The following is a 26,787-nucleotide window of genomic DNA, read 5'->3' on the forward strand; positions in this document are numbered from 1 at the left end:
CACCACTCTTATTACCATATAGCTTGCATCTAAACTTAGTTCAACTCCGCCAAGGCCGGTCCCAAGCCCGGCTGAAAAAGGAGGAGGGTTAGGAATAAGATGTGATCTTATCTTGTAAAATGAAATTTCCTTGCTTGATTGCTTAAATACGATTTGTAGGCCAATTAAAGTTCTTGACACTAAACTTTTGTAAATTGTAATCATTTTTTTTTTATTTACAACTTCGTAATCAATTTTTCACTGAATTTCTTTTTTTTGCAACATATTCAATAAATGTAAATTTGTGTCCCAAAATAATATTTTCAACTCAAAAATTTTCAAGACATTTAGGTTCAAAACCAAATAAAAATTTTCATTTTCTTTTCCCCTTGTCATAAGTTGTATTGTTCTTATTCTTTTCTGACAATACAACTACTGAATTGTCACGGAATACTGATTATTTGAAAAATCTTTTAGACACTACATCTTGATAAATAAAAAGTTATTATGGTTTAAAAAAATAAACAAGTCTCAAACATTGTGAACCTTTGCACTTGTTCTGGAATTAAATGGCTAAAATACTGTTGTCTGCTGATTATGTCTAAATATATTAATAATATGCCTTCGGGCAGCCCCATTTTTGGAAATTTGGTTAATTTAATAGGAAATCACTGAAGCATGACTTGAACGGGCCCCTTCTTAGAGAAGTCAGTGGAACCCCAAACACCTTATGATAATTTCAGGATCCGCCACTGTAATCAAGAGACTTAAATAGGTAACTGTCATATTAACTTTTGAGCTTTGAATCAATGAAATGTATGAATTCCAAAGGAGCTTTAATTTTGAGAACTCCATTTTAAAGTAGAAGCCAATGGTTTAAAGACATGAGAAGCTTTGAAGTAAATAAAGAATATGTATTAGCATTCAAATTAAGCAATCACAGCAGCTAAGTCTACCAAATCAATCATAACTAAGTGTCAGTTGGAAATAGAGATATTAAAGTTGATGCCCTGTGTAGGGTGAGTGCCACATTCTCTGTACAGTAAAAAGCCTCTCTGAGGGGTCTGTAGGTGGCCTGATGCAATTCAAAATTTCTGATCTTACCAAAAAAACTTTAATTTTACAGTGAAATTCAATTTCCTGCCCTCAAACCAAGTTAACCAACCTAAGTTGAACCTAAACTATCAGATAAATTGTAAATATACATGTTCTCAACCTGTATATATGCTGGAAATAGAGATATAACTAGAAATTAAGTAAGCAAATTATTCAATTAATCAATCCATTAACCAATCAAGCAAGCAAACTATTCAATTAATCAATAGATTAATCAATCAAGCAAGCAAATTATTCAATTAATCGATTAATCAATCAAGCAAGCAAATTATTCAATTAATCAATCGATTAATCAATCAAGCAAGCAAACTATTTAATTAGTCAATCGATTAATCAATCAATCAAGCAAATTATTCAATTAATCAATCAAGCAAGCAAATTATTCAATTAATCAATTGATTAATCAATCAAACAAGCAAATGATTCAATTAGTCAATCGATTAATCAATCAAGCAAGCAAATTATTCAATTAATCAATCGATTAATCAATCAAGCAAGCAATCAATAATAATTCGCATTTTGGTAAATATGATATCTTTCTGTTTATCAATCTACTTTAAAAAAATATATAATCCTCATTTTAAAAAAACACTTATGATGGCACACCTTAATCTGACCAAAGTATTGTATTGTGACATTTCGTGGATGCACAATATTATGTCTAATATTTTACTCCATTATACTGGACGGGAAACACATTCAAAACCCAAAAGGATGTGGAAAGATAAACCTGAGCACTGGCCACTAAATAAACCATTTTATGACCCAAAAAACAAATCACAAGATGGACAAGGAAAGTCTATATCAAATGAAGACCTCTTGAAAAGTTTGCTTGATTGCTGCAAGCACAAAAATATACAAATCAACTACCTATACCAGAAAGAGGTAGATGCATGGCAAGAAAAAAGACGTGAACTGCTTTACAAGTTGTATATATTTCGAAGGAACAAAGAGAAGATCCAATTAGCCATTCAAAACATGCTGTTTTGTAAAGATTTTGGAGAAATAAAAGCAGCTTTGAAAAATATTAATGTTAGTCTCACTATGGATAAAACAGAAACAGACTTTATCAAGATTCGGTGCAAAGGGCAATCTGAAGTCATTACTGAAATTACACGCAATCTTGCCACCATTCTGTGTAAAATTATTAAAGGAAAAGATCCAGAAGCAAAATGTGATGGTATTTGGAAGTCTCCTCCTGAAAACTGGCCTTCAGCAGTTCCGTTTTATAGTCCACACAACAGAGGAAAATGTAAACAGACTGGCTCAGATAAGGAGCTTGTTATGACTCTGATTCAAAATCCAAAAGCCATAATTCCTCAGAAATTTCAGTCTCTAGTTGCAACTTTTCAAAAAGTTGTAAATTCAAATGATTCTAGGGAAGCAAAAAAGCATAAAGAAACATTGTGTACAATTTATAATATTCAGAATAATATATCAATCATTGACAATGCACTGATGACTATGCATGAACATGGACTATTTACACTGAATATACACAGCATTTTAAACCAATGGTGGACAACACAAACTCTTGATAGTCAAAGTGATGAAATCTTGAAGAATTCTGCAATAATTTCAGACAATAGACAGGCTATTCAAATACAAATTACAGAGACATCTTACAAAATTGGCTTCAAAGCAAATGATCTGGAGGAGTCAAAGTCACATGTATTTTACAACATTTCCTCCCAAACACAAAAATCTAGTCCACAAACAATCGGCAGCAGTTCATCAACAAGTTCTGCAACCAATGAACATAATCTGGAAACACTTAATAATCACAGTGTGTTTCCAAGCTGCTCAAAATACAGTGATTTTGAACATTGTAAAAATCAGGCAATTTTAACAAAAGAACAATCTAAAAACGGTCAAACACAAGAATCCAGACAACATCTAAGTGAAAACTTTGGAAGCAGCAAAGATGAGCCAGTCATTTCTATAGAAAATGATATTACATCTCTAAATTCAAAGCAGACAAGGGGAAAAGTAAGTATAGACCTTAACAGACATGGCCATGGATATGAAACATACAATAAGAATAAGGAAAATTGTTAGGATTTCCATTGAGACAACTATCAACAGACCAAAAGAGAAAGATCTGAACAAGAGGTTTTGTACAGCTTTCAACAATGAGTAAAACCAATTTATACCTTATACAATGTTATAATGAGCTATAGAAGTTGTGAAAAATTGAAAAACAATTTCAAACATGAAAACAAAATGAAAAACAGACTAAGCAATTTTAGGTTATAATTATATTTACATTTCAAATTCCAAATAATTTTAACTTTTGTAAGATATATTGAGATAGCATTAATAACAAAAGCTATCTATATTTTAAACTTTTGTATATTAAAATACAGGTTTACATTTTAAACATTAACTTCTATTATTCTTTTTTTGTTCTTGAACTAATTACGAAACAATAGTATTTTAAAAATAGAATACAGAACATCTGTAAAAATGCAATTGTTAAATTACTGGACACAAATGCAACATAAGTTATTGTGATTTCAAGAAATATGGGAGCAACACCTATCTCAAGTGTTCCAATTTATGCAATGAATAAAAACATTGCAAACATTTCTCAATTCACTTTTAGTACTTTGCAATATTATTTGCCTACATGATTATAGATATGCAATCAACTGAACACTTGTAATTATAAATTAAAATATCAATAAGTTCTTCTATTTCCTATAAATATATCAAGATTCTTTATTTCTCAAACACCATATAGATACAATGGCACAAAGAAGTTCATCTAAAGTTATAACATAACATATAAGCATAAACAGACATGACAAGATGAGATGATAAAAATAATAATAAAATAAATGTATGGATCTGCTTCCAAGTCATGAATACTATATATAATTACAAAATTTAAACTTTATCTTTTACAGAAAAGAAAGCATTCACAAGACGAAGAGCTACTGTTTGGAATAAAAATACCAACTTTATCGACTGACCAAAATTATAACACAAAGGTACCATGAATATGTAAACAAAGCTCTCAAAACCATTAGTGGATTTTTTTATCATGTAATTTATACATTCAACAAATAACATAAATGAATGTACCTACTATATTTTACAGCTGGATCTTTCTACTTTATAAACTATCTTCCAGTAGTGAATTTTCTAGGAAAAATTGCAATCACTAAACAAATCTTTACTCACATTGTAGTTTGACATGTTTTTTCCAGAAAAGACCAAAGGTCAACAGGGAAAGTTCATTCACTAAAAAGGAAATCTAAAACTCATCTACTGTTCCTAATTACATGAATTAGTACATGTAAATAAGTGTCATCATTGTGGAATTCAACAAAAATAAAAAAACGAAACAAATTCCCAATATTCAAGAGAATAGAAAAGGGACAAAAAATTACATCTTCAAAAATTCAAATTTTTCATGATTAGGCAGCAACCGTTTGATTTTCTAGGGGGGGGGGGCTATGGATTTTTTTGGAAAAAAAAGTTTGTTTCCAGTTTTTGGAGAGAAAAAATAATTTGTTTTTGACCCTGAGAAAAAAAAATTGTTTGTTTCACCCTCAGCTGCCACTATATGTAATGCTAAAATTGAAAGAAAAAATTGTTTTCGACTTGTCGCCAAAAAAATAGATAGTCTTTCGCTGAAGGCGGGAAAAAAAGTTTATCCAGAAAAAAAAATCCATAGCCCCCCAGAAAATCAAATGGTTGATGCCATAATTATATTTTTTCTTTGTTGACAATAAGGGCCAGTTTAAGGGAAATCATACCAATCTATTGACCACAAATTCGACATTATTATCTTTTTTCAATTTATAATCTATTTTCAGACTGATGAAATTAGTGAAAAGCAGCAATCAGAGCAACTACCAATCAGAAGTCAAGACAACATTGAATTACAAGACGGCGAAAAGTGGCTGTTTACAAATTTAGGCTTTACCGATGCTGATTTATCAACAAGTATAGCCACCTTATTGCAGGAGGTCAACTTAAACATTTTGTCTAGTGATGACAAATGTTTTAGTGATCAGCTAGAAGTTTCATCAACAGACATAGTTAGTTATGAATCGGGCAAAAACTCAAATACAGAAGAACTTTTATCAAGAGGTCATGACAAAGAGTGAATAATAACACTTAAGCTTACAACAGATTATTTTTGCAATTTTCAATAATTTTAGGTTTTAAATAGAGAATTTTAATCTTATCATCTAAAATAAGAAAATACCCTGCATATTTTTCATTGTTAAAGACATAAGGGGTATTCAAAAATCCAAAAGATGAAAAAGAAACAACACAACCATAGCAAAATCGAAAAAAAAACAAAAAAACAAAAAAGGTTAGATAAACACTGCAACAATATGTAAAATCTACAAAATAACATATACAGAAAACTATTGCCAGTTTTGGCTGCATATTTAAAGATCTTTAAAGCACTGAACTGAACTCAGTTGTTCCGGAAAGGTGATCAGTGACTGTTCAACTAAAACCAACTGTTGTGTTGCTATTGAAAAGCAAAATTACCATTGGGTTTATTGTGAATCTACATATTGCATGATAGGAAAACAACTGTTGCCAAAGAATAATGCTGTGTGTGCTTAGAGTGAACACATGACTTGAAAAATTACATTTCAACGAATTATAAACCTCGCACAGAAAGCTTTAATTTTAGTGCAAAATTGTTTGTAGTCTGTTTTCCTTACGAAAAAATCTGACAAGGTGGAAACATGACACAAGTAAATTCTCTATTTATAACCTCTACCAGTGCTCTTATTTCTGTTCCATCCAGTATATGATATCATCGGTCAATTATAGGCTATTCCAAAAAAAATCTTGTTTCTTTTCTAGCACTCAAAATGTTACAACAGAAAATAATATTTGTAAAGCAATTTTTTTTCAATTTTGAATATCATGAACTTTTTTTAATCTGTGCACAGAGCATCTTTATAAAGTGATATTTTTTTTTTTTATTTCGGCTACTAGTATATATGTTTTATCTAATGCAATTCATATGTGTTTCAAAAAAAATTACAATAACCTCTATTTCTTTTCAAAACAATCAATGAAATGTTTACAAAACTCCACCAACAATTATCATCAAATGAAAGTTAAAATCCAAAAAGATTTATTTTGAATGGCCTTATTGATCCATCATGCGTTTGGCTACTGGATCTTCCTTTTAAGTTTTGTTTTTTTTAACTGATTTTGGAATGAACATGATGAATTTGGTAGTTCAGGATAACTATCTTAGAGGAATAAGTGGCTCACTATAATCTTCATGACATCTATGTAGTCGACAGGGAACATTTCTAAATGAAAATGGAAGAAAACTGACGGAAAATCCAGTAGTCTAATGCATGAACTTTTGTGTTTTAATACTAAGCACATTGTGCAAGTATTCATATATTTTAATAAATGATATTATAATTTTGGGTGTGTTTATCGTTTTCCACTTACAAGAGAAGATTTTAAAAGGAAGTTAATGTTAAGATTACATCATATTATGGACGAGATTATATATTACATAAGAGATATAAGCTTGTTCCTGAAAGTTTATAATTAGAAAAATTCTTGAAACCTTTAACAAGAATGTACATGCTGAAATATGTAGTCTTCTTTACAGTACAACTTTCAAATTCATTATCATGAATCCAAGAAAATGAGGTCAAGGTCAGATAAACCAAACTGGAAATACATGTTCACCTTACAATCATTCCATATACAAATATGCTTTAAATTTAGTTCACCTATTGCACATCTTAGAAGCAAACTTAACAATGAAAACTTAACATTGATCAATGAACCATTAAAATAAGACCAAGGTACTCAACATTGACAAAGAACTGTTAAAATGAGGTCATGGTCAAATAATACATGCCGGAATGATATGACTACCAGGTACCTTGTAAAATATTTTAATTCACCAAATATTGTTGACATATTGTATACAGTATAAGAAAAACAGACCAAAACACAAAAACTAAACTTTAACAATCGAACCATTAAAATTAGTTTAAGGTCAGATGACACCTGGGGTTGCCAGTAGGACATGTGCACCTAACAATCATTCCATACAACAAATATAGTAGATCTATTGCTTACAGAATCTGAGATGTACTTGACCACAAAGAGTTAACCTTGTTCACTAATCCATGAAATGAGATTGAGGTCAAACGAAAACTGTCTGACCGCAATAGGACTATGCATGGTTTGCACATAACAAATATATTTATCCTGTTATAAATAATAAGAGTTAAATTCAAATACATAAAACTCTTAAAGTTATTCTAGTAGTCTGCACTGAATCATAAAAATGAAGTCACAGACAATGTACATATAATAGACAAAAACTTCATAACATTAATATGCATCTATATATACAAAGTATGAAAGATTCAGGTCTTCTAGCTTCTGAAATTGAAATACATTGTACTAAGCTTTTAAAAAGTTTGTTAAAGCCACCAAGGCCAGATCTCATTACAATGCAGAGCTTTTTGCAACAGAATTCTGAGGCTCAACAAAAATTACAAATCAAATTTCTTGATAAATTAATACAATTTTTCTTAGTTGCAGACAAATCAGTTGTGATGTGATGAAAACAAATCTAAAGACATATTTAATCTAAAACAGTCAATTTTTACACAATTTTTGGCTGATAAAATTAAATAACCATAAATCACCTTTCAACAACATAATAATTCAGTACATGCCTATTACATCTCACAGCAAATCTTGGTCTATACACTATAAATTTATTTGATCTGTATATATATTATGATATCTGACAAAAGCATGAACACATAAAGCTGACTATATTGATTAATATTAGGGCCAGCTGATGCCTGCCTACAGATGCAGTTTTTTCTGGTCATTTTGAAGACCCATTGGTGGTCCTGGGCAGTCTTCTGCTCTTTGGTCAGGTTCTTGTCTATTTGACACATTCACGTTTCCATTCTCTAGTCCTATTTGACACATTCTCCATTACCATTATCAATTATATTTTGTACCATGAAAATGAGGTCAAGGTCAGACAATCATGCTAGACAGACATTTACACCATACAATCGTTTCATTACCCCAATATTTTACCTATGGCTTATTGTTCCTGAGAAAAAGACCTTGGCATAAACACTTGACATTGACCAATTAACCATAAAATGTGATCAAAGTTAAATGAACTCTGCCAGACAGACATGTACATTTCAATCATTCCATACACCAAATATAGTTTTTTAATAAAATTGTACACAGCACATAAGAAAGGACAGAAATTTGATTGGTAACATACATGTATCACATCCTTAAACAAGGTACATGTATGAGCATACAAGGTATGAGCATCTCAACATCTTTTACCCTCAGAAATATAAAGCTTTACAGAGGGTGGTAAAGGGGGGTACTGAACACGGAAACACGTTAAATAAAAAATCGCAAAAACGTAGCACGAAAAATAAAAATCGAGAAAAACGAAGCACGATAAACATTATAAATGAGATCGTAAATATTAAGGAAACAAGTACCAGAAGTTATATCCACTCGTTCTTGTAGGCAGCCATTAGTAATGAACATGAAGACCTTGCGGTCACCTTTTAGCGTCCGCTACTTGCATCTTACTTGATAAAAAATTGAATTCATAGGCTAACAATTTGATGGATTTCCGATTAATACCATACATATTGCAAAAGCAAAAGTAGAATGGTAACAATATATACATCAATTTCTATAAGTTTACACAAGTTTCAGAAGGTATTATAACACACTGACTTTTTAATCAAATTCGGGACCTGCACGAGAAATTAAGAGCACTGACACGAAACACGGAAAATAAATAAGGGGAAACACGAAGCACGCAAATCGAGCCAAACACGAGAAAACGAGAAATAAAACGTTTAAACACGAAAATACGTGAAATAAAAGGCCGAAAACGTTGCACGAAAATAACCCTTTACCACCCTCTTTACACAATTAGTTTTTTGCACTAGTCACCACCGCTGGATTGTATTGTCATCTCTTTAATCTGTTGCATTCTGGGATTTGTTGAAGGTGAGATAAAATATTTTGTAAAACTTTCCATAGTACATGTACTTTATATCAGGCCTGATATTGATGCTAACAGTATATTAAGTGTAATATCCCCCCCCCCCCCCAATCAAAAAAAAAGGACAAAGGATAATGCTCTAATGTGACTTGTAGCTAATCTTTTAAACAAGGATTCATTATGAAATAAGGAAATTGTGGTTTGATGGCCATTGAGACAACCATCCACCAGCTGCGACAAAATAATGCAGATGTTAGCAACTAAAGGTCATTGTACAGCCTTCAACAATGATTAAACCCCATACTGTTTAGTAAGCTATAAAAGGGACCTGAAATGATTAAATTTAAAGTTGATTGATTGATTTGAATTTAATACTACTTAAACACTATAATACATGTGCTATTTCGTGGTGGACAGTGTTTATTGTTGGAGTAAGCCAGGCCAGAGTGCTCAGATAGACATGATAGAACGACTTATGATCCTAGTCAACTAAGATTTGAGTTAAATGCACCTTCCTGATTCTAACTAACAACCTTAGTGCTGAAAGGCTAGTGATACAATAGTATTACTATTCGGAACGATCAGTCACCAAATGAATATGGAAACAGGGAATGGAATGTGTCAAAGAGACAGCAACACAATCAAAGAGCAAAAATTATCTGGATGTATTTGGTTGAAATCCAGCTGATTTTTGTCAAATTTCACCAAAATCTATTATTTAATCTATTTGGGATGAGATAATCAACACATTAAAATAAAACTTCCACACAAATACATGTAGTTCTATTTAAACTTTCTCACATGCCTTTAAGTCAACTTAAAACATCTTTATCTTGTCACATTGAACTTTTTAATTAACGTGTTGTTTTCAATTTTTTACAAAACATTTGGTCGATACCTCTGCTGTTGGACTATCAGTCCCCGAGGGTTAATGTATCATCAGCTCAGTAGTCAATACTTCTGTACTGACATGATTATCTTTTCTAAAATTGTCTGTTTATAAATTTTGAAGTTATAAAGAAACTATAAGGTTTCAACTACCTCAGGCAAAGTTCACTTTTGATGAATTTGGCTATTTATTCTAGGTATTTTTGTCATATAGCTCTTCAACGGATCCGGTACTTATACATCCCTTGGATTTCAAATGTTTGGCTTTGAGCGTTCCTGATATAGGTAAATCCAGAAAAGCGCTTTGGACGCATGAAATTATTGTTTTAAATTTTTTGGCAAGAGTTTTTAATGTTATTTGTCATGGAGGTACCCCAATAACCACCCTTATTTATCCTATTTGATTAGCATCTATATGTCCCTCATTCTGGAGCATTCACCACAGGCAAGACAAAAAACAATACAAAAATATGTTCATATTTGACTCAAACTTTATATCTGAAAATAGTACAAATAATTTAAATTGTTTGGCCTTTAAATGGTTAACCTAACAAGGAAGCTGAAATCATATATGTTCACTTGGATTTCCAGATCTATTTTAAACTATTTTAATTAACATAATTAAGGTAAAGGTACAGCACAGGTATAATAATAAAATCAAAATAAAGATTATCAATGATTCCTATTTAAGGAGGTAGACCTAGGTTAAGGGAAATAACTCTTTAAATCATCAGTACGTTTGTGTCAACCATTTTCAAAAATATATTCTAAGCTTCTAGGTTACATAGATTATTTTCAATCTGTTTCAGGTAAATGCTTAAAATACATTGATGAACTTGACTTTTACAAACGCTTAACTGATTTAAAGAGTTATCTCCCTGAACCAAGGTCTACCACCTTAAATAAGTTGTAAATGTTTATAAAGTTTTATTAAAACTAAATTCTCATACAAATGAGTCTTTTAATAAAAGCTTACAAAAGTATTCCATTTGAACCCATGACAAATACCCCTTAATGACCTCAGTTGCATCCTCAGTTACTGGCAAATCACCAAAATAATGCATATTTAAAGCAAAAACTTATATCATTTTGCATTCATTTAATTGTCAGCCTTTCAAGTCAAACTTAATACAAATACAAGTAAAGGTAAGTGAATTAAAATATAATAGTTAAAAGGTGTTTTGATTTTTAAAAAAGAGTAAATTTAAAAGTAACTTTCGTTTGGTCAATATATCACGTTACAGTGTTTGAGAATTTTTTTACAAATGAAAACTATTTCAAATTGAAAATCATTTCTTAACATGTAAGATAACAGGACTGTTTTTTTTTTGCTGCGGGGGCATTGAGTTTTATTTTAGCAAGACCTTTTCTAATCAAGTGCAAAAAGTCATTGACCTATTGAACAGCTGTCACAGTAGCTTTTTATTCTATTTATAATTATTAAAAAAATCAAATAAAAGGCAAATCGATGTAAACAAAATATTCTGATGCAATTTGTATGTAACATTTTTTTTCATCGGCTAAAAGTTGCGGTCAAATCCACAGTTGACCAGGCGTTACTAAGGAGGGACAACCATTTTGAAATGATTGAATCAACAAATGTTCGATTACTACAATATAATCCAAAATAAAACAACACCTACCTCGAATTCGCCGTTTTAAAGTTATTTTATCCGAATTTGAAGCGTACAGGTAACTTAATAACCTCCAGTTTGTAAGTTTTTATTTGTATGGCGTCACGTTTACCCATGACGACTTTGTGCCAAAATCATTCATGAAGTTTTGCGGATTTTTTGTTGTTGTCAAATTCAGACATTTTTCCAAGTTTTATCGTATTGTTTTTTTTTTAAATGCATTAGAATCGGAATAACAGTACTGTAGTTGAAGAGTTGCCACCCTCAATTCTGATTTGACGGACGCAAATCTCTGTTTTACTGTCTCCGCTACGCGTCTCCAGTAAAACTGCATTTTCTACCGTCAAATCTACAATTGACGGTGGCAACTCTTCAACTCCAGTACTGTTATTCCTTAATTTATCTAACTTTTGACCGAAAAGAACTTAAACTTAGATCAGCAACCCTTTTTAGTTGAACAAACTAAGCCCCTCAAATTATATAAAAGCTTAATATATACCTTTAAATTTCTTCTTTTCCAAACTCACTGCATTTTAAAGCCCTAGAGAAAAATGTTCAGCTTAGAGTCAGAACAGTTGGTCAAACAGGGTGAGTTTCAAAACTCTTTCACATGCAAAATACTTAAGTGACATGTGGTAAAACAAAAATTACACACAAAAAAATAATTTGCTAGAAGAAGAAAAAAAGAAATCAGGTCAAAATCAATAGCTCTTTGAAAAAAATTCACTTGAGACCCTGCATAACTTTTGAGTTGTTAGGTCAAGAACACTTTCAAGTATTCAGTTAATTGAATATGCCTGATTGTAACCACTTTAACTACCATACAGCCTGCATTTCAACTCTGCCAAGGCCGGTCCCAAGCCCGGCTGAAAAAGGAGGAGGGTTAAGATTAAGAATGTAGTCTTATCTTGTAAAATATGCTTTGCTGGATTGCTTAAAAAACTAATAAATATTCAATATAGGTCAATTCAAGTTCTCCAACAGACACTTAACTTTTTTAAATTAAATTGTTATAATTTTTTATATATATAATTTTTATTGAATTACCATTTTTGCAACATACAAATAGACACAAACTAAGTATACTCAAACACAATATATTCAACTCAATAAAAATTCAAGAAAGGAATGAAATGAGATCTAGCATGTTATCAATTGTAAACTAAAATATTGTTTAAATTTTTTTTTTCAATTCTTCTATTGAACATGTGTCATCTGAGTGACAAAATGACTATTACTGGCCTTTCCAAAGATGCCCTCCATACAGTATAAATTTTAAAGAACTATTCACATGATTCATTCTCTATGGCAATAAACATTTCCAGGCCCCACTTTTGTTGAAAAATTTAGTTAATTATTAAGGGGAATTATTTAAGCATGACTGAAGCCGGCTCGTCTAAGGCAGTAAGTGGGCCCCCTTTTATGATTCTTTTTTCAATCCGCCACGCATTAGGCAGCCCATTGTTTGAGGGCCTTGTAATTTTATAAATAAGGAAAATTTAACAATTCAAATTAAGCAATCACAGCACTGAGCTTACCAACTCAGTCATAATTTACTGAGTGCCAGGTGTGAATAGGGATATTAAATCTGATGCCCTGTGTAGGGTGATTGCCAAGCTCTCTGTACTTTAAAGAACCCTTGCAACAACTCTTGGAGGGGTCTGTAGGTGGCCTGTTGCAAGGCAAAATTCCTGATCCTATCCAACCTATCTTAATTTTCCAGTGGCAGTCAAAATTCATGCCATTTATCTGGTGGATCTACCTTTAGCTGAATATGACTATCATACAAAAAATTACAGTTATTAGTTGTAAAGGAGTAGGGCCGGTAAGACCCCTTTTTGGCCTAAATATATAGCGTTTTTAAAAAGTTGTTAAATTGTTAACTTTTAGTGATTCTTTAAAAAGTAACATGCTTTTTTTAATAATACAATAGACATGCATCTGGTACTAGCATCATAATTTTAGACCTAAACCAGCCCTTACTGGACCTTCTCCTTTGTTCTCATCCTTAATATGCATTTAGTATTAATCACAAAACTTCAAGTAAGTAATAATCAACCAATCAACTAATCATTATGGTAATTTTTTTTTTAAATGTTTATCAACCTACCTACATTTAAAACTGATTGATCAAAACTTAAAAAATGACAACAAAAAAGAAATACTCATGTAATATTTTATGGATGCACAATATTAGTCGTAATGCTAATATTCAGCTCCTTTATACTGGACGGGAAACACATTCAAAATCCAAAAGGATGTGGAAAGATAAACCGGACCACTGGCTTAAAGACATACAATATATATGTATAATCCTCATTTTAAAAAAACACTTACCATGGTACACGTTAATCTGACAAAAACTAGTGACATTTCATGGATGCACAATATTATGTCTAATATTCTACTCCATTATACTGGACGGGAAACACATTCAAAACCCAAAAGGATGTGGAAAGAAAAACCTGAGCACTGGCCCCTTAATAAACCGTTTTATGACACTAAAAACAAATCACAAGATGAACATGGCCAGTCTATATCAAATGAAGACCTCTTGAAATGTTTGCTTGATTGCTGCAAGCACAAAAATGTACAAATCAACTTTCTATACCAGAAAGAGGTAGATAGTTGGCGAGAACAAAAACATGAACTGCTGAACAAGTTGTATATATTCCGTAGGAATACAGAGAAAATCAAATTAGCCATACAAAATATGTTGTTTTGTAAGGATTTTGGAGAAATAAGAGCAGCTTTGAAAAATATTAATGTTTGTCTGACTACGGATAAAACAGAAACAGACTTTCTCAAGATTCGGTGTAAAGGCCAGTCTGAACTAGTAACTGAAATTACACGCAAGCTTGCCACCATTCTGTGTAAAATTATTAAAGGAAAAGATCCAGAAGCAAAGTGTGATGGTATTTGGACGTCTCCTCCTGAAAACTGGCCACCAGCAGTTCCGTTTTATAGTCCACACAACAGAGGAAAATGTAAACAGACTGGCTCAGATAAGGAACTTGTTTTGACTCTGATCCAAAATCCAAAAGCCATAATTCCTCAGAAATTTCAGTCTCTAGTTGCAGCTTTTCAACAGGTTGTAAATGCAAATAATTCAAATGAATTAAAAAAGCACAAAGAAACATTGCGTAGAATTTATACGATTCAGAATAATATTTCAATCATCGACAATGCCCTAAAGAATATGCATGAACATGAACTATTTACATTGAATGTGCACAGCATATTAAACCAATGGTGGACAACACAAACTCTTGATAGTCAAAGTGATGAAATCTTGAAGAATTCTGCAATGATTTCTGACAATAGAAAGGCTATTCAAATACATATTTCAAAGACTTTTTTCAAAATTGGTTTCAAAGCAAATGATCTCGAAGATACTTCAAAGTCACATGTATTTTACAACATTACCTCCCCAACACAAAAATCCAGTTCACAAACCATCTGCAGTAGTTCATCAAAAAGTACCTTGATCAAAGATCAGGAAAAGGTCAATAATGATAAAGATCAGGAAACTTTGTCCAAAGAACAATCTAAAAACTGTCAAACAGTAGAACCCAAAACTCATCTAAGCAAAAACAAGGGGAGCAGCAAGGATGAACCAGTCACTGCTATTGATAATAAAATTGCTCCATCTGAGACAACAGGAAAAGTAAGTTTTATCTCAAGCTTCTAAACACACATAGAAAAGGTATAAACAAATATTAGCTTACTGCAAGTCACACACTACACACCCTGTACGGTGTCAAACATTTATTGGGGAATATGAGCAGTGTAGTGTTAAGTTACAATTACCGGTAGTTTGATTAAAAGGTGGTCAACTAAGATCCTTATGCAACCACCAACAATGAGCAAAACCCATACCTCATTGAAGCATGAAGCATTCAAACGAGAGAACAAAATACCAATAAAAAAATATGATACACATTAACAATCAAAAACAACTTAATTACAGGTTCCTGACTTGGGAGCTGCATGAGGCTTTTAAGTTACATATTATATAGAGTAGGTATACTGTAAAGATATAATAACTATGATAGATATAGTTTAAACATGTTTATAATTTCATCTATAAAATCTAAGTAAATATAGTTTATACTAGCTCAGGTTTTATTTCTATAAACATCCTTGAAATATTATTGGCGGTGGGCCCCCAAGCCTATAGAAAAACATGTATAGAAATTATAAGCAATTAAATTTATACCAGTCCACTTGACATTGTAAAATAACAAAATATAAAATTTATTTCTTACAGAAAAGAAAACATCCACAAGATGAAGAGCTGCAGTCTGGTATAAAAAGACCAACATTAACAACTGACACAAATTACAACACAAAGGTACATTAATGTTAATACTATGTATATATTGGGTTGATGTTTAGACGAGTTGTATATACATTATGTACACAGCCATGTATCACCATCATTGATGGCGATCCGATGGATACATCTGTTGTAGAGTTGTCACTGACTCAGACGTACTTATAAATATAATTATTTTCTGTGACTGTATATTACATTTATTTGTAGGATCCTTTACTATAGATAATTTAGCTGATCTGTAACAATAACATCTTCGTGCTTTATATATCATGTACTGTAGTACGCCGCTAGATTAAAACTGACGAGGAAAGGTAACACACGGCCAGCGAAAGCTCTTTTATTTGAGAGTCCAGGTGGTCGTGTGGTCTAGCGGGACGGCTGCAGTGCAGGCGATTTGGTGTCACGATATCACAGTAGCATGGGTTCGAATCCCGGCGAGGGAAGAACCAAAAATTTGCGAAAGCAAATTTACAGATCTAACATTGTTGGGTTGATGTTTAGACGAGTTATATATATATGTAAACAAAACAAAATTTGTCCATCCCCCGTATTTTTCCCTACCATCAAATGTAATACAGTATGGTGTAAAAATTTAAAGAAATAAATCGATCAAAAGGACTGAATAAAGTTTATTATAAATGAATTAACATTTTTGGTCCAACATAGACTTAAGCTTGAGTTCTTCCAAATATACCTCTTTACAAAGGTTACACTGGTTAAAAGTATCAACAAAATAACTAAGACGTAAACAATTAAACTAACAATTTTCGAACAAAAATAATGTTACTAAAGCGGGAGGCATTTATGTATATCTATAGATACAATTTTTGAAATAAATAGATGAAGTCAATCACTGTTATACTCAATAATATATAAATTCAGGAATTTTGGGATGTTTTTATTATTGTGAAAATTGCAAAAAGATAGTAATTTGATTTTGCAAAAATTAAAACTCTATCAGCTGATCATTGTGTTTATTAAATTTAAAATTTTAAAATAATGATTTATATGCAGTATTTACAGAAATTGCAAATAAGTGACCATTCTTTGACATTCTCTTTAAACAAATGCATGCAAAAATACTTGAATAAATATAGTTCTTCCTAATGGCGATTTTTCAATTTTAACTTTATTTTCAGACTGACGAAATTATAGAAACACAGCAATTAGAGCAACCATTGGTAGGAAAACATTTACACGATAATGACAATTCACTCGACACTAATTTAGGCATTACAGACACTGAATTACACAGTTTATTAACTAGTATATCAAATTTTTCGTCAAAGACCAACCTCGACACATTGTCTAATGAAGATGAGTGTTTTAGTGATCATCAGCTAGAATTAATACTAACAGACTTGGTTGATCATGTTGAATCAGGCAAGAACTCAAATACTGAAGAACTTTTATCAAAAGGTCATGACATCGAGTGATTTGTACATACATGTATTATGATATATATTTATTTATAATTTTTTTTCATAGGTTTTGAATAGAGAATTTTACTCTTAACACCTAAAATTACCAAATTATCCTGCGGATTAATCAATTGTTAAAATTTATTTTGAATTTTGGATGATCAAATTCATAAGATTAACTTTATGTGTTTCCTTGACAGATTTATTTTGCTCTCCTCAGTTACGGTGCTCTATCAAAAATGTTCATGGCTTGGACGGAGAGTTGTCTTATTGGCACTTATACCACATTTTCTTATTTATAATTACAGTAATCTACGATTTTATTTTAGAAATTGAAACATCAAATTGATCCAGAAAGAATTCGTTCTTTGTATATCCATTGCAGGAAAACAAATGTTGCCAAAGAATAATGCCATCTGTGCTTAGAGAGAACACATGACTTGAAAAATTACATTTCAACGAATTTTAAACCTCGCACAGATAGCTTATTCTAGTGCAAATAATTTGTAGTGTGTTTCCCCTAAAAAAATACTTGACAGGGCAGAAACTTGACAATAATAAATTCTCTATTCAAAACCAGCGCCAGTGCTCAAATTGTTATTTCTGTTCCCTCCAGTATCATCAATTATAGACCATACATGCACTTGGCTACTGGATCTTCCTTTAAGTTTTCTTTTTTTATCCAAGCTGACTTTGGCATGCAAATAAATAATTACACCTGCATGAAAATGTATCTACATATGTAACTAGCATGCTTGCCTAGATGACTTAGCCACAAAGTCCACACATCACTTTTAAAAGTGTCTTCTTAGTTTTACACATTCTGGAGCAGTAGAGGCTGAGTATTTTTTCATGAAGCTTTAATAATATAAGAAAACTGACGGAGGGTCCAGTAGTCAAATGCATGTATCTGAATACTTTGCACATTGTGCAAGTATTAATATATTTATATATTGTAATAAATGATATTTAAATGTTGAGTGTGTTTATCCTTTTCCACTTATATCACAGGGAAAATATTGTTTTTGAAAGTTTTTAAGTCAAGGTTATATAATATGATGGGGAAGAAATATTCTATCACACAAGATAGAGTACACAGATCTGTATCCTTGATAATTTTCAATCAATACAATGTAAACTTAACGTTAGCATTACAGCCTCTAATGGTCTGCACAAATTTGCACTTTAATAATTCATATGTATATTAATGGAACTATTGCAAAATCAAAGGAAATATTAACTCATACGTCAGGCAGGGCTCCAACTTTAACTTTTATGTGTAAGGCACAGACAAAAAAAAATTTGATTGCAAATATTTGGCAATACATTTCATCTTCAATTTTATCCGGTTTAGAACCAGTCTACAGTTGACAAAGGGAAGTAATTTGTATAAAAAGTGTGTACTAAGAGAATCTAATAGGTAATTGGCAAATGGACTATATAGCATAAAGATTTTTTTTTTCATTTTTGAGGCTTATTTCATATTTTCTAGAAAAGATATATTGAAAAGCACTCTGTGCAGTGTGATACGAGAAATGTATCTATTCATGCAAAGGAATGGACAACAGGCCTGTGACAACCATAAGATAATAAACATTGTGCAGATAGACAACAATAACAAAAAAAAATAAAATCAGGGCAAAAGAACCCTGATCGAACAGGTATCAGGGAAAACAGGTACTAAAGTGAACCTTAAACAAGGTGAACAGATCAGGCTTCGGGTATTTAGAGTGATCACTACATGAAGGATTCTTTGGCTTTGGGTAATAATGTCAAGATCAATTGCCATTCTGAGAGGTCAATGAGAGCAATAAGCAAACCTGGCAGATCTAAGTTATTGACAATGATTGAAAAGGGGGTGTCATTTTTACAATATCTATAGGAGATTTGAGCATTTGCTGTAAAAGTAAAACACTTAGCCATCTCTTGACAATGTTGCGTGTTGTTGGGCATACATTCCTACCACATTTGACATTACTTTTGTTAACAAGGCAACGCCAATTACACATGACATACATCATGTACATAGATAATTTATACATTTTCGAATCTACACCGGTTTGCATGTAATCAGTAACAATATTATAATCTTACGTTGTCTAAATTTTAAAGTCACTGGTTTTGAAGTTGAAATAACAGATTTGACAGCTGAAATAGATGCTAGAATAGGCTGTGGCCATTCAGAATTTGTTGACCCCGACTTAGATCTTCGGTCTGCAGCAGCTAACTCATCTTGCAAAGAAGTTTGTTTTGGTTTTGTTTCCGCCATGTTTGTAGGAGGAGCTCCTGTTTGTTGAAGTGAAGTGTTGATTCAAGTATAAATATACAACCAAGTTGTGACGGCATTTTCAATGTTTCCAAAAGAAATTAATCTTCTTAACTACATGCAAGATAATTTGAGGGTTATAAAAGAAGAATATGTGTTGTTAGTTCTATCTCTTTCATTGCAAGGGGAGATAAATCATGTAAATAATCTTAATTTAAAGGGGCACTAGCTACAAGATACGAAAATACATAATGTGAGTTTGTTTGGTTCAATCATTAGTAAAAGTGAATTATCAAAGAAAATAAAACACGTTAAGCAGCCAATTTGGTCCAGTTTTCTCTAAATTAGCAAAAAAACATTCCTGGTGAATTATTGACTTGCAAGTCGGAATAATCATCGACTTTATTGAATCCGTATTCATGTGACCTTACTTTTCTACATTGGCTAGAGGTATAGGGGAGGGTTGAGATCTCACAAACATGTTTAACCCCGCCGCATTTTTGCGCCTGTCCCAAGTCAGGAGCCTCTGGCCTTTGTTAGTCTTGTATTATTTTAATTTTAGTTTCTTGTGTACAATTTGGAAATTAGTATGGCGTTCATTATCACTGAACTAGTACATATTTGTTTAGGGGCCAGTTGAAGGACGCCTCCGGGTGCGGGAATTTCTCCCTACATTGAAGACCTGTTGGTGACCTTCTGCTGTTGTTTTTTTCTATGGTCGGCGGTTGTTGTCTCTTTGGCACATTCCCCATTTCCATTCTCAATTTTATTATTCCGGCAATTTAACCAATAAGCAATAGATTGTTATGCATGAATGAGTCGTTTTAGTCGTTTAAATGAAAATAATAATAACATTTAAAATGAAACAAAGGTGAACCATTTCAATAACTGACTCGATCCAAAAAAAAAACATTCCAGGCCTTTACAGATTAAAAACGATAATTATCTTTTGTTTTTAACCTATATAACATCAGAAGTCCATTACTAGTAATGAACTCTAATAACATGAAATCAAACAGACCTAGAAAAAATCTAATTGCACGAGGTTGACGATCTATTTATGTTTATGTTTATATCAGGTTAAGTGACCATCGGCAGAGTACGGATGTCATCTCGATAGTTAATTAGATGGCGTCGACACTGATATACACACGAACTTCTAATATATAATATCAAGCACATGCATTGTTAATTGTTAATTTCAGGCTAATGTAATTTGGAAAAACGTTTAAGAATATTATTAATGAAATATGAGAATTTGAGTCAAATGGGTGATCTTGAATTTGACTGCTAGTGCCCTTTTAAAAAGGGAATATAAAGTAAGAAAATCTACACATTTTGTTTGTTCAAGGAGTTGTATAGTTAATTTGTTTCTGTTGAAATTCGTGCTCTTGTATTTAGGAAAAAATTAGTTTGTGACCCAAAGTCAGTTTGCATTTTATTTTCTGAATGCATGGTAAAAGAGCTATCTTTTCCTATTTAATTTCAAAATGCTATCGTTAATTTTACATACGCTGAGTGGATTTTCAATGCATGTTTAGTCCATACAAAATTTTACTAACAGTAGAAAAAACTCTGAGACCGTATTAAAACTGACTTCATGAATTTACTGAGGAATGCTATGCGAGGGAATCGTAATGAACTAGTTGTAAGAGGGGGGCAAGGGGGGTCCCAATAACAGCAAAACAGCAAATTGATTTGGCTTATAACAGATAACAAGGAATTAAAATGGACAAAAACAGATAACAGTAAATGAAATATTAAAATAAGTCGGGACCTTGACAAATCCAGTATTTCTTATTACGGGTATAATCCTTTGTAATGAATTCCATTTTCTATGAACATGTTTTTAAAATTATGTATCTAGTATGTGTTTACTACTCAATATATTTTATACGCTTATCATGGGATACTGTTGTCCGTCTGTCGTCAACATGTCGAATATTAACTCCAACACACTTTAACCAATTTGCATAAAACTTCTGGAAATTGTATATATCTATTGACGTGAGCTCCCCTTCGTATTTTATAAATTTCAGATTTTAAGTTTCTGAGTAATGGGGTTTTATTCGATTAAAATGGTGTTTTTTCAGTTTTCTGATAATATCTCAAAAATCCTTCCACAATTTTGCAAGGAATTTTGGTGAATTGTTACTATCTATTGACATGAGCTCCCTTTCAATTTTCATAAATTTTAGATTTTATGTTTCCGAGTTAAGGGGTTTTGTTAATTAAAAAGGGGGGATTTTCCAGTTTTAGGACATTAACACAAAAACGTTTTCAGCAGTTCTGATGAAACTTTGCTGAATTGTTTATAGCTATTGTTGTAAGCGCCCTTTCTATTTTCGTTAATTTTAGATTTTATGTTATTGAGTTAAGGGGTTTTATTCATTAAAAAAGGTGGTATTTTCCAGTTTTCGGTCAATAACTCAAAAAAAAATCAGCAGATCGCATGAAACTTTGGTGTATTGTTTATATATATTGACTGAAGCTCCCTTTTAATTTTTATAAATGTCTGATATGACATAAAGAAGTTATCGAATATTTCAAGGACGACGAGCGTATCATGCGCTCATGGCATAGCTGTTTATTTGTTATAGAATACTTATTTTTTCAGCATATATTTTTATACAGTTATAGAAACTCACACATGCTTGTAATTTAAATAGTGTGTAATAAAATAGAATGGAAATGAGGAATATGTCAAAGAGACGAAAATGATATCTAGTAAAAATTCAAGCACTGTTATGGTATTCAATTCACATAGTTCTTGTGTTTGTTACTACTAAAAAATGACCTAAAAGAGTTTGAATATATATATTCGCATTCTGACTTTTTCTAAATGCCCACTTAATGAGGTGTGTGAATTTTTCTTAATAAGACTATGAGGCAAAGTGGTCAGTATATAGGGTAGAAAAATCAAAAGCACCGGCCAATTAAAAAAGCATGTAATTTATCAAGTACCTCGAACCAATTTTGACACTCCAAAAGTAACTTATTATTTTCAAAGGCTAAATTTTTTATCAGGCTATTGATTGGACCAAGTGTACTAGTAAGTAGAATACATAGTTTAGTAGGGGAACAATGGCTTAAAGACGAAATAAATTTTTGTTTGTAATGAGCTATGTGCTGCTTCGGGACCCAGGACATGGCTGGAACTTTCATTGTACAATGTGTTTAGTTCTGCTTTGAAAAGAATCACAGAGCTGAGTCAATGTACCATATTATATAAAAGGTTAACTGGTAGGAAAGACCTACTCCTTAATTGAGATGCTTGTCAGATAATCCTGGCCATATGTTTCCTTTTTGTCATAATAATAATTGTTCTGCTTTAATATGTTGGTACGGGAAACAAGGAACATTATCCTCATACAAAAAAATAAGATAATTCTAAATACATGTTCCAAATAAAATGGAATTTATTACAAAGGATAATCATAAGATATACTGGAATTGTCCTGGACCTCACTTCTGTAATGGGTATATGTTAATGGAATCCTTCTCCGAATACGGGACCAACATATTACTAGTGGTAGACCCCAATGTCCAATGATCTTCAATTTCTACCGAATATTGGCTGTCAAAAAAATGCTAACATTCCAATTTTCAATAACAGTTAACAGCAAATCCATTATCACAATAACAGATAACAAAAAAAAAAACAAAAAGCCCAATAACAACTAACAATGAATAAGACAATAACAGCTAACAGCAAAGATATTTTCAGAATAACAGATAACAAAGAATTAAATTGCCCCATAACAGCATAACAGTTAAACCCCTTGCCCCCTCTTGTCACGGTAAAGTTGGCCGGTTATTCTATTAGTCTGTAATTTATATTTTGTATGTCATACTGAATCGGTCGATTAATGAGTTTTTGTAACCACGTGATCACCTGCTGAGTTTTGTACATGTATATTTCAGTCGAATTTTTATTCCCTTTTTAATATTATAATGACCAAAAAGAGCATATTCAAAGCACGATACACAAAATCATAAGGAAGCAGGTAGCTATATGGATTTTGTTACACTATATATATTTCGCATGCAACTAAAGCATGAAGAACTGTTTATTGCATCAAAACAATAAAATATATATAACTTTTATACTTTCTGAGATATAGACAATCCATTGTAGTACAAATCAGAGACGATTTTTCTTTAAAACATGATATAAACCTTTAGTTTGTGCTTAATGCAATGTAATGATAAGGGGGTCAATGATACATATCGTGCTTCCTCGTTTCTTTTATTTTGTGTAACACATTCATTAAACAATGTTAAACTTGGATGGTGTTCATCATTTTTTTTCATGTTTGAATGGTAATATGTTTTGCAAACAAACAAAAACATTTTTAATTTCTCAAAAACTTGAAATATTGAATACGTTTGAAACTAGACATATCGGCCATGTACCGTTCTAAATGATTGTCTGTTTCATTAGTTCATTTGACAAAAAAAAATTAATGGTAAAATAAAATTTTGCTGAATCTAATCATATATATACAGCTATTTTTTATTGTGCTCTACTCTATATTTCAGGTATTGCAATGTCCGTGTTTAATTTATAAGACACAACAGTCATCAAAATTATGAATCTATCATTAGCATTGTATTATTTTCATTAATATAAAAAAGAAGATGTGGTATGATTGCCAATGAGAAAACTGTCCACAAGAGACCAAAATGACACAGACATTAAAACAACTATTATAGGTCACCGTACGGCCTTCAACAATGAACAAAGCCCATACAGCATAGTCAGCTATAAAAGGCCCCGATAAGACAATGTAAAACAATTCAAACGAGAAAACTAACGCCCTTATTTATATAAGAAAAATGAACGAAAAACAAATAACACATAAACAAACGACAACCGCTGAATTACAGGTTCCTGACTTGGGACAGGCACATACATAAATACATTAAATCTCATTTCCTAACTTTGTAGGGAAATGAGTTGTTTTCATCAATGTTTTCCATGCTTAATTATCACCAGACATATGTTTATTTTCCACGAGCACCGACACGACAGGTGTAACAAGAGGAGCAGGACATGCTTATCTCCCATGAGCTTCAATGTGAGTTTACCGTCCTGACAGGAGTTTGTGTTCTAGAATGATCGATCAAAATTTGTACTATTTTTTTTTTACAATTTTTGTTTAGTTGTGTATTATATTATCACATGCCGTCATGATAAGGCAAAATGTCCGCTATGCAAATTAGCAAATTACCCCAAATTTTGCGATATGTGTAATTAAACTGATAACTTATCAATGTTTAGTCATACTAATTCACCATGACCTTTTTTTTTATTAAAATATTTATAAAGGTCTGAAAGCTGTAGCAAGGGTTTGTTTAGTTTATTTGTAGAACGGATTTTTAATTCTTTCTTTTGAACACGTTGAAACCACGCCGTGGGACAATTATTTTTTTCTAGAAATTCTTTGCAGGATAAATAAAAAAAAAAGCCAACAACAAAACAGATTTTTTTTTATTATAAACTCAGAGACATATAATGTCTTTGATTAAATGCAAATCTATTTCTATTCGTTTATATGTCCCTACCGATGACACTGATACAGCAGTGTTATAGTAGACTAGTCTCAGGATGACACTAGAGAATCATCAATAAAGTTAATGTGAAAAAAGCAACTGGAGCAGATGGGATACCAGCAAAAATAGTTAAAGCAAGTAAATCTGTCGTTGCACCTCAGTTGACCAGTCTTATACATTTGACTGTAGACACGGGCATATTTCCAGACAAACTTAAAGAAGCCTAGTTACAACCTTACATAAAAAGAGCGATCTACTACTGAAATCAAATTACAGACCAGTCAGTGTATTACCTATTTTTTCAAAATTTTATGAACAGATATTTGAAATACAGTTATACTATTTCTTTGATTCCATTTTTAATCCTTATCTATGTGCTTTCCGTAGAGGACATAGATGTCAGACCACGTTGCTTAGATAACTGGAAGACTGGCGTAAAGCCTTATACAAAAACTTTTATATAGCTGCAGTTCTTATGGATTTATCAAAAGCTTTTGACTGCTTACCCTCAAGAAATTTTACTATATAAATTACTAGCATAATGGTGTTTCTCCACATTCGGTATCTTTATTAAAATCATATCTTTCTGATAGAAAACATCAAATTAAAGTAAACGGTGTTCTGAGTAGCTAGGCTGACATCCAAAAGGGGATACCCCAAGGTTCTATATTGGGGCCCCTTTTATTTAATGTCTTCATAAATGATATTTTTTATTTTGTTAAAAATAGTCCATTAAACATTATGCGGACGACAATACTCTTTTATTAGTCCGGATTATGGCCATCTCATATCCGTATTAGAATGTGAGTCTCAAGTGCTGATTGCTTGGTTTACAGAAAATAAGATGCGGGCAAATCCTGATAAATTTCAAGTTATTGCTGTAGGGAAAAGAACCTTTGCAAAAAATCCATCTATTCAAATTCAGCAAAATATTTTATCATGTGAAGAAACAGTAAAGTTACTTGGAATTGATATTGATTACCAACTATAAAATTTGATGTAATATAATTAACTTGTATGGCAAGCCGTTTTAATATTTATTCTAACTTCCAGATATCTAATAAACTTTATAAGATATCTCATATAGTTTATAAGATATCTTATATAGTTTATAAGATATCTTATATACTTTATAAGATATCTCTTTATAAGATATCTCATATAATTTTCTTTATAAGATATCTTATAAAGTATATAAGATATCTCATAAAGTATATAAGATATATTATAAACAAGATGACATATCTTATAAAGTATATAAGATATCTTATAAAGTTTATAAAGTTTATAAGATATCTTATATACTTTATAAGATATCTCATATGATTTTCTTTATATCTTATAAAGAAAATTATATGAGATATCTTATAAACTTTAGAAGATATCTTATAAAATCTATAAGATATCTTATAAACTTTAAGATATCTTATAAAAACTGGATTATATAAGATATCTTATATATTATATGATATATCTTGAAGTTAGAATAAATAGTAAAACGGCTTCCCATAAACTTGGATAGAAACGCATCGAAACAGCTGAATGTTCTCAAGAGAAGT

General features: G+C 31.6%; 3 protein-coding genes across 5 annotated transcripts in view; 2 read left to right on the plus strand and 1 right to left on the minus strand.

Moving 5' to 3' along the window:
• The window catches only part of LOC143044429 (RUN and FYVE domain-containing protein 2-like), an 89,913-nt gene extending 70,206 nt beyond the window's left edge, over nucleotides 1-19,707 (minus strand). For all 3 annotated transcript variants that reach the window (XM_076216444.1, XM_076216446.1, XM_076216443.1), the window contains exon 1: nucleotides 19,501-19,707. In XM_076216444.1, coding sequence (XP_076072559.1) covers nucleotides 19,501-19,675 — 175 coding nt within the window. In that variant the 5' untranslated portion in view covers nucleotides 19,676-19,707. The remainder of the gene's footprint in view (nucleotides 1-19,500) is intronic.
• Nucleotides 57-6,516, plus strand: LOC143044430 (uncharacterized). Its single transcript, XM_076216447.1, has 3 exons — nucleotides 57-3,084; nucleotides 4,005-4,088; nucleotides 4,920-6,516. The coding sequence occupies exons 1-3, from the start codon at nucleotides 1,624-1,626 to the stop codon at nucleotides 5,211-5,213; spliced, it is 1,839 nt and encodes a 612-aa protein (XP_076072562.1). The 5' UTR covers nucleotides 57-1,623; the 3' UTR covers nucleotides 5,214-6,516.
• On the plus strand, nucleotides 12,486-18,384 carry LOC143044433 (uncharacterized). Its single transcript, XM_076216449.1, has 3 exons — nucleotides 12,486-15,313; nucleotides 15,917-16,000; nucleotides 17,125-18,384. The coding sequence occupies exons 1-3, from the start codon at nucleotides 13,952-13,954 to the stop codon at nucleotides 17,419-17,421; spliced, it is 1,743 nt and encodes a 580-aa protein (XP_076072564.1). The 5' UTR covers nucleotides 12,486-13,951; the 3' UTR covers nucleotides 17,422-18,384.
• Nucleotides 19,708-26,787: the final 7,080 nt, after the last annotated feature.

This window comes from Mytilus galloprovincialis, chromosome 9, assembly GCF_965363235.1.
Source record: "Mytilus galloprovincialis chromosome 9, xbMytGall1.hap1.1, whole genome shotgun sequence".
Taxonomy (NCBI): Eukaryota; Metazoa; Mollusca; class Bivalvia; order Mytilida; family Mytilidae; genus Mytilus; species Mytilus galloprovincialis.

Bases quoted from the DNA above. Each gene is read 5' to 3' on its own strand.
- LOC143044433 (XM_076216449.1), top strand. From the start codon at position 13,952: ATGTATAATCCTCATTTTAAAAAAACACTTACCATGGTACACGTTAAT. The intron at 15,314-15,916 runs GTAAGTTTTATC...TATTTCTTACAG, and splicing joins CATCTGAGACAACAGGAAAA to AAAAGAAAACATCCACAAGA. The intron at 16,001-17,124 runs GTACATTAATGT...CTTTATTTTCAG, and splicing joins ACACAAATTACAACACAAAG to ACTGACGAAATTATAGAAAC.
- LOC143044430 (XM_076216447.1), top strand. From the start codon at position 1,624: ATGATATCTTTCTGTTTATCAATCTACTTTAAAAAAATATATAATCCT. The intron at 3,085-4,004 runs GTAAGTATAGAC...TATCTTTTACAG, and splicing joins CAAAGCAGACAAGGGGAAAA to AAAAGAAAGCATTCACAAGA. The intron at 4,089-4,919 runs GTACCATGAATA...ATCTATTTTCAG, and splicing joins ACCAAAATTATAACACAAAG to ACTGATGAAATTAGTGAAAA.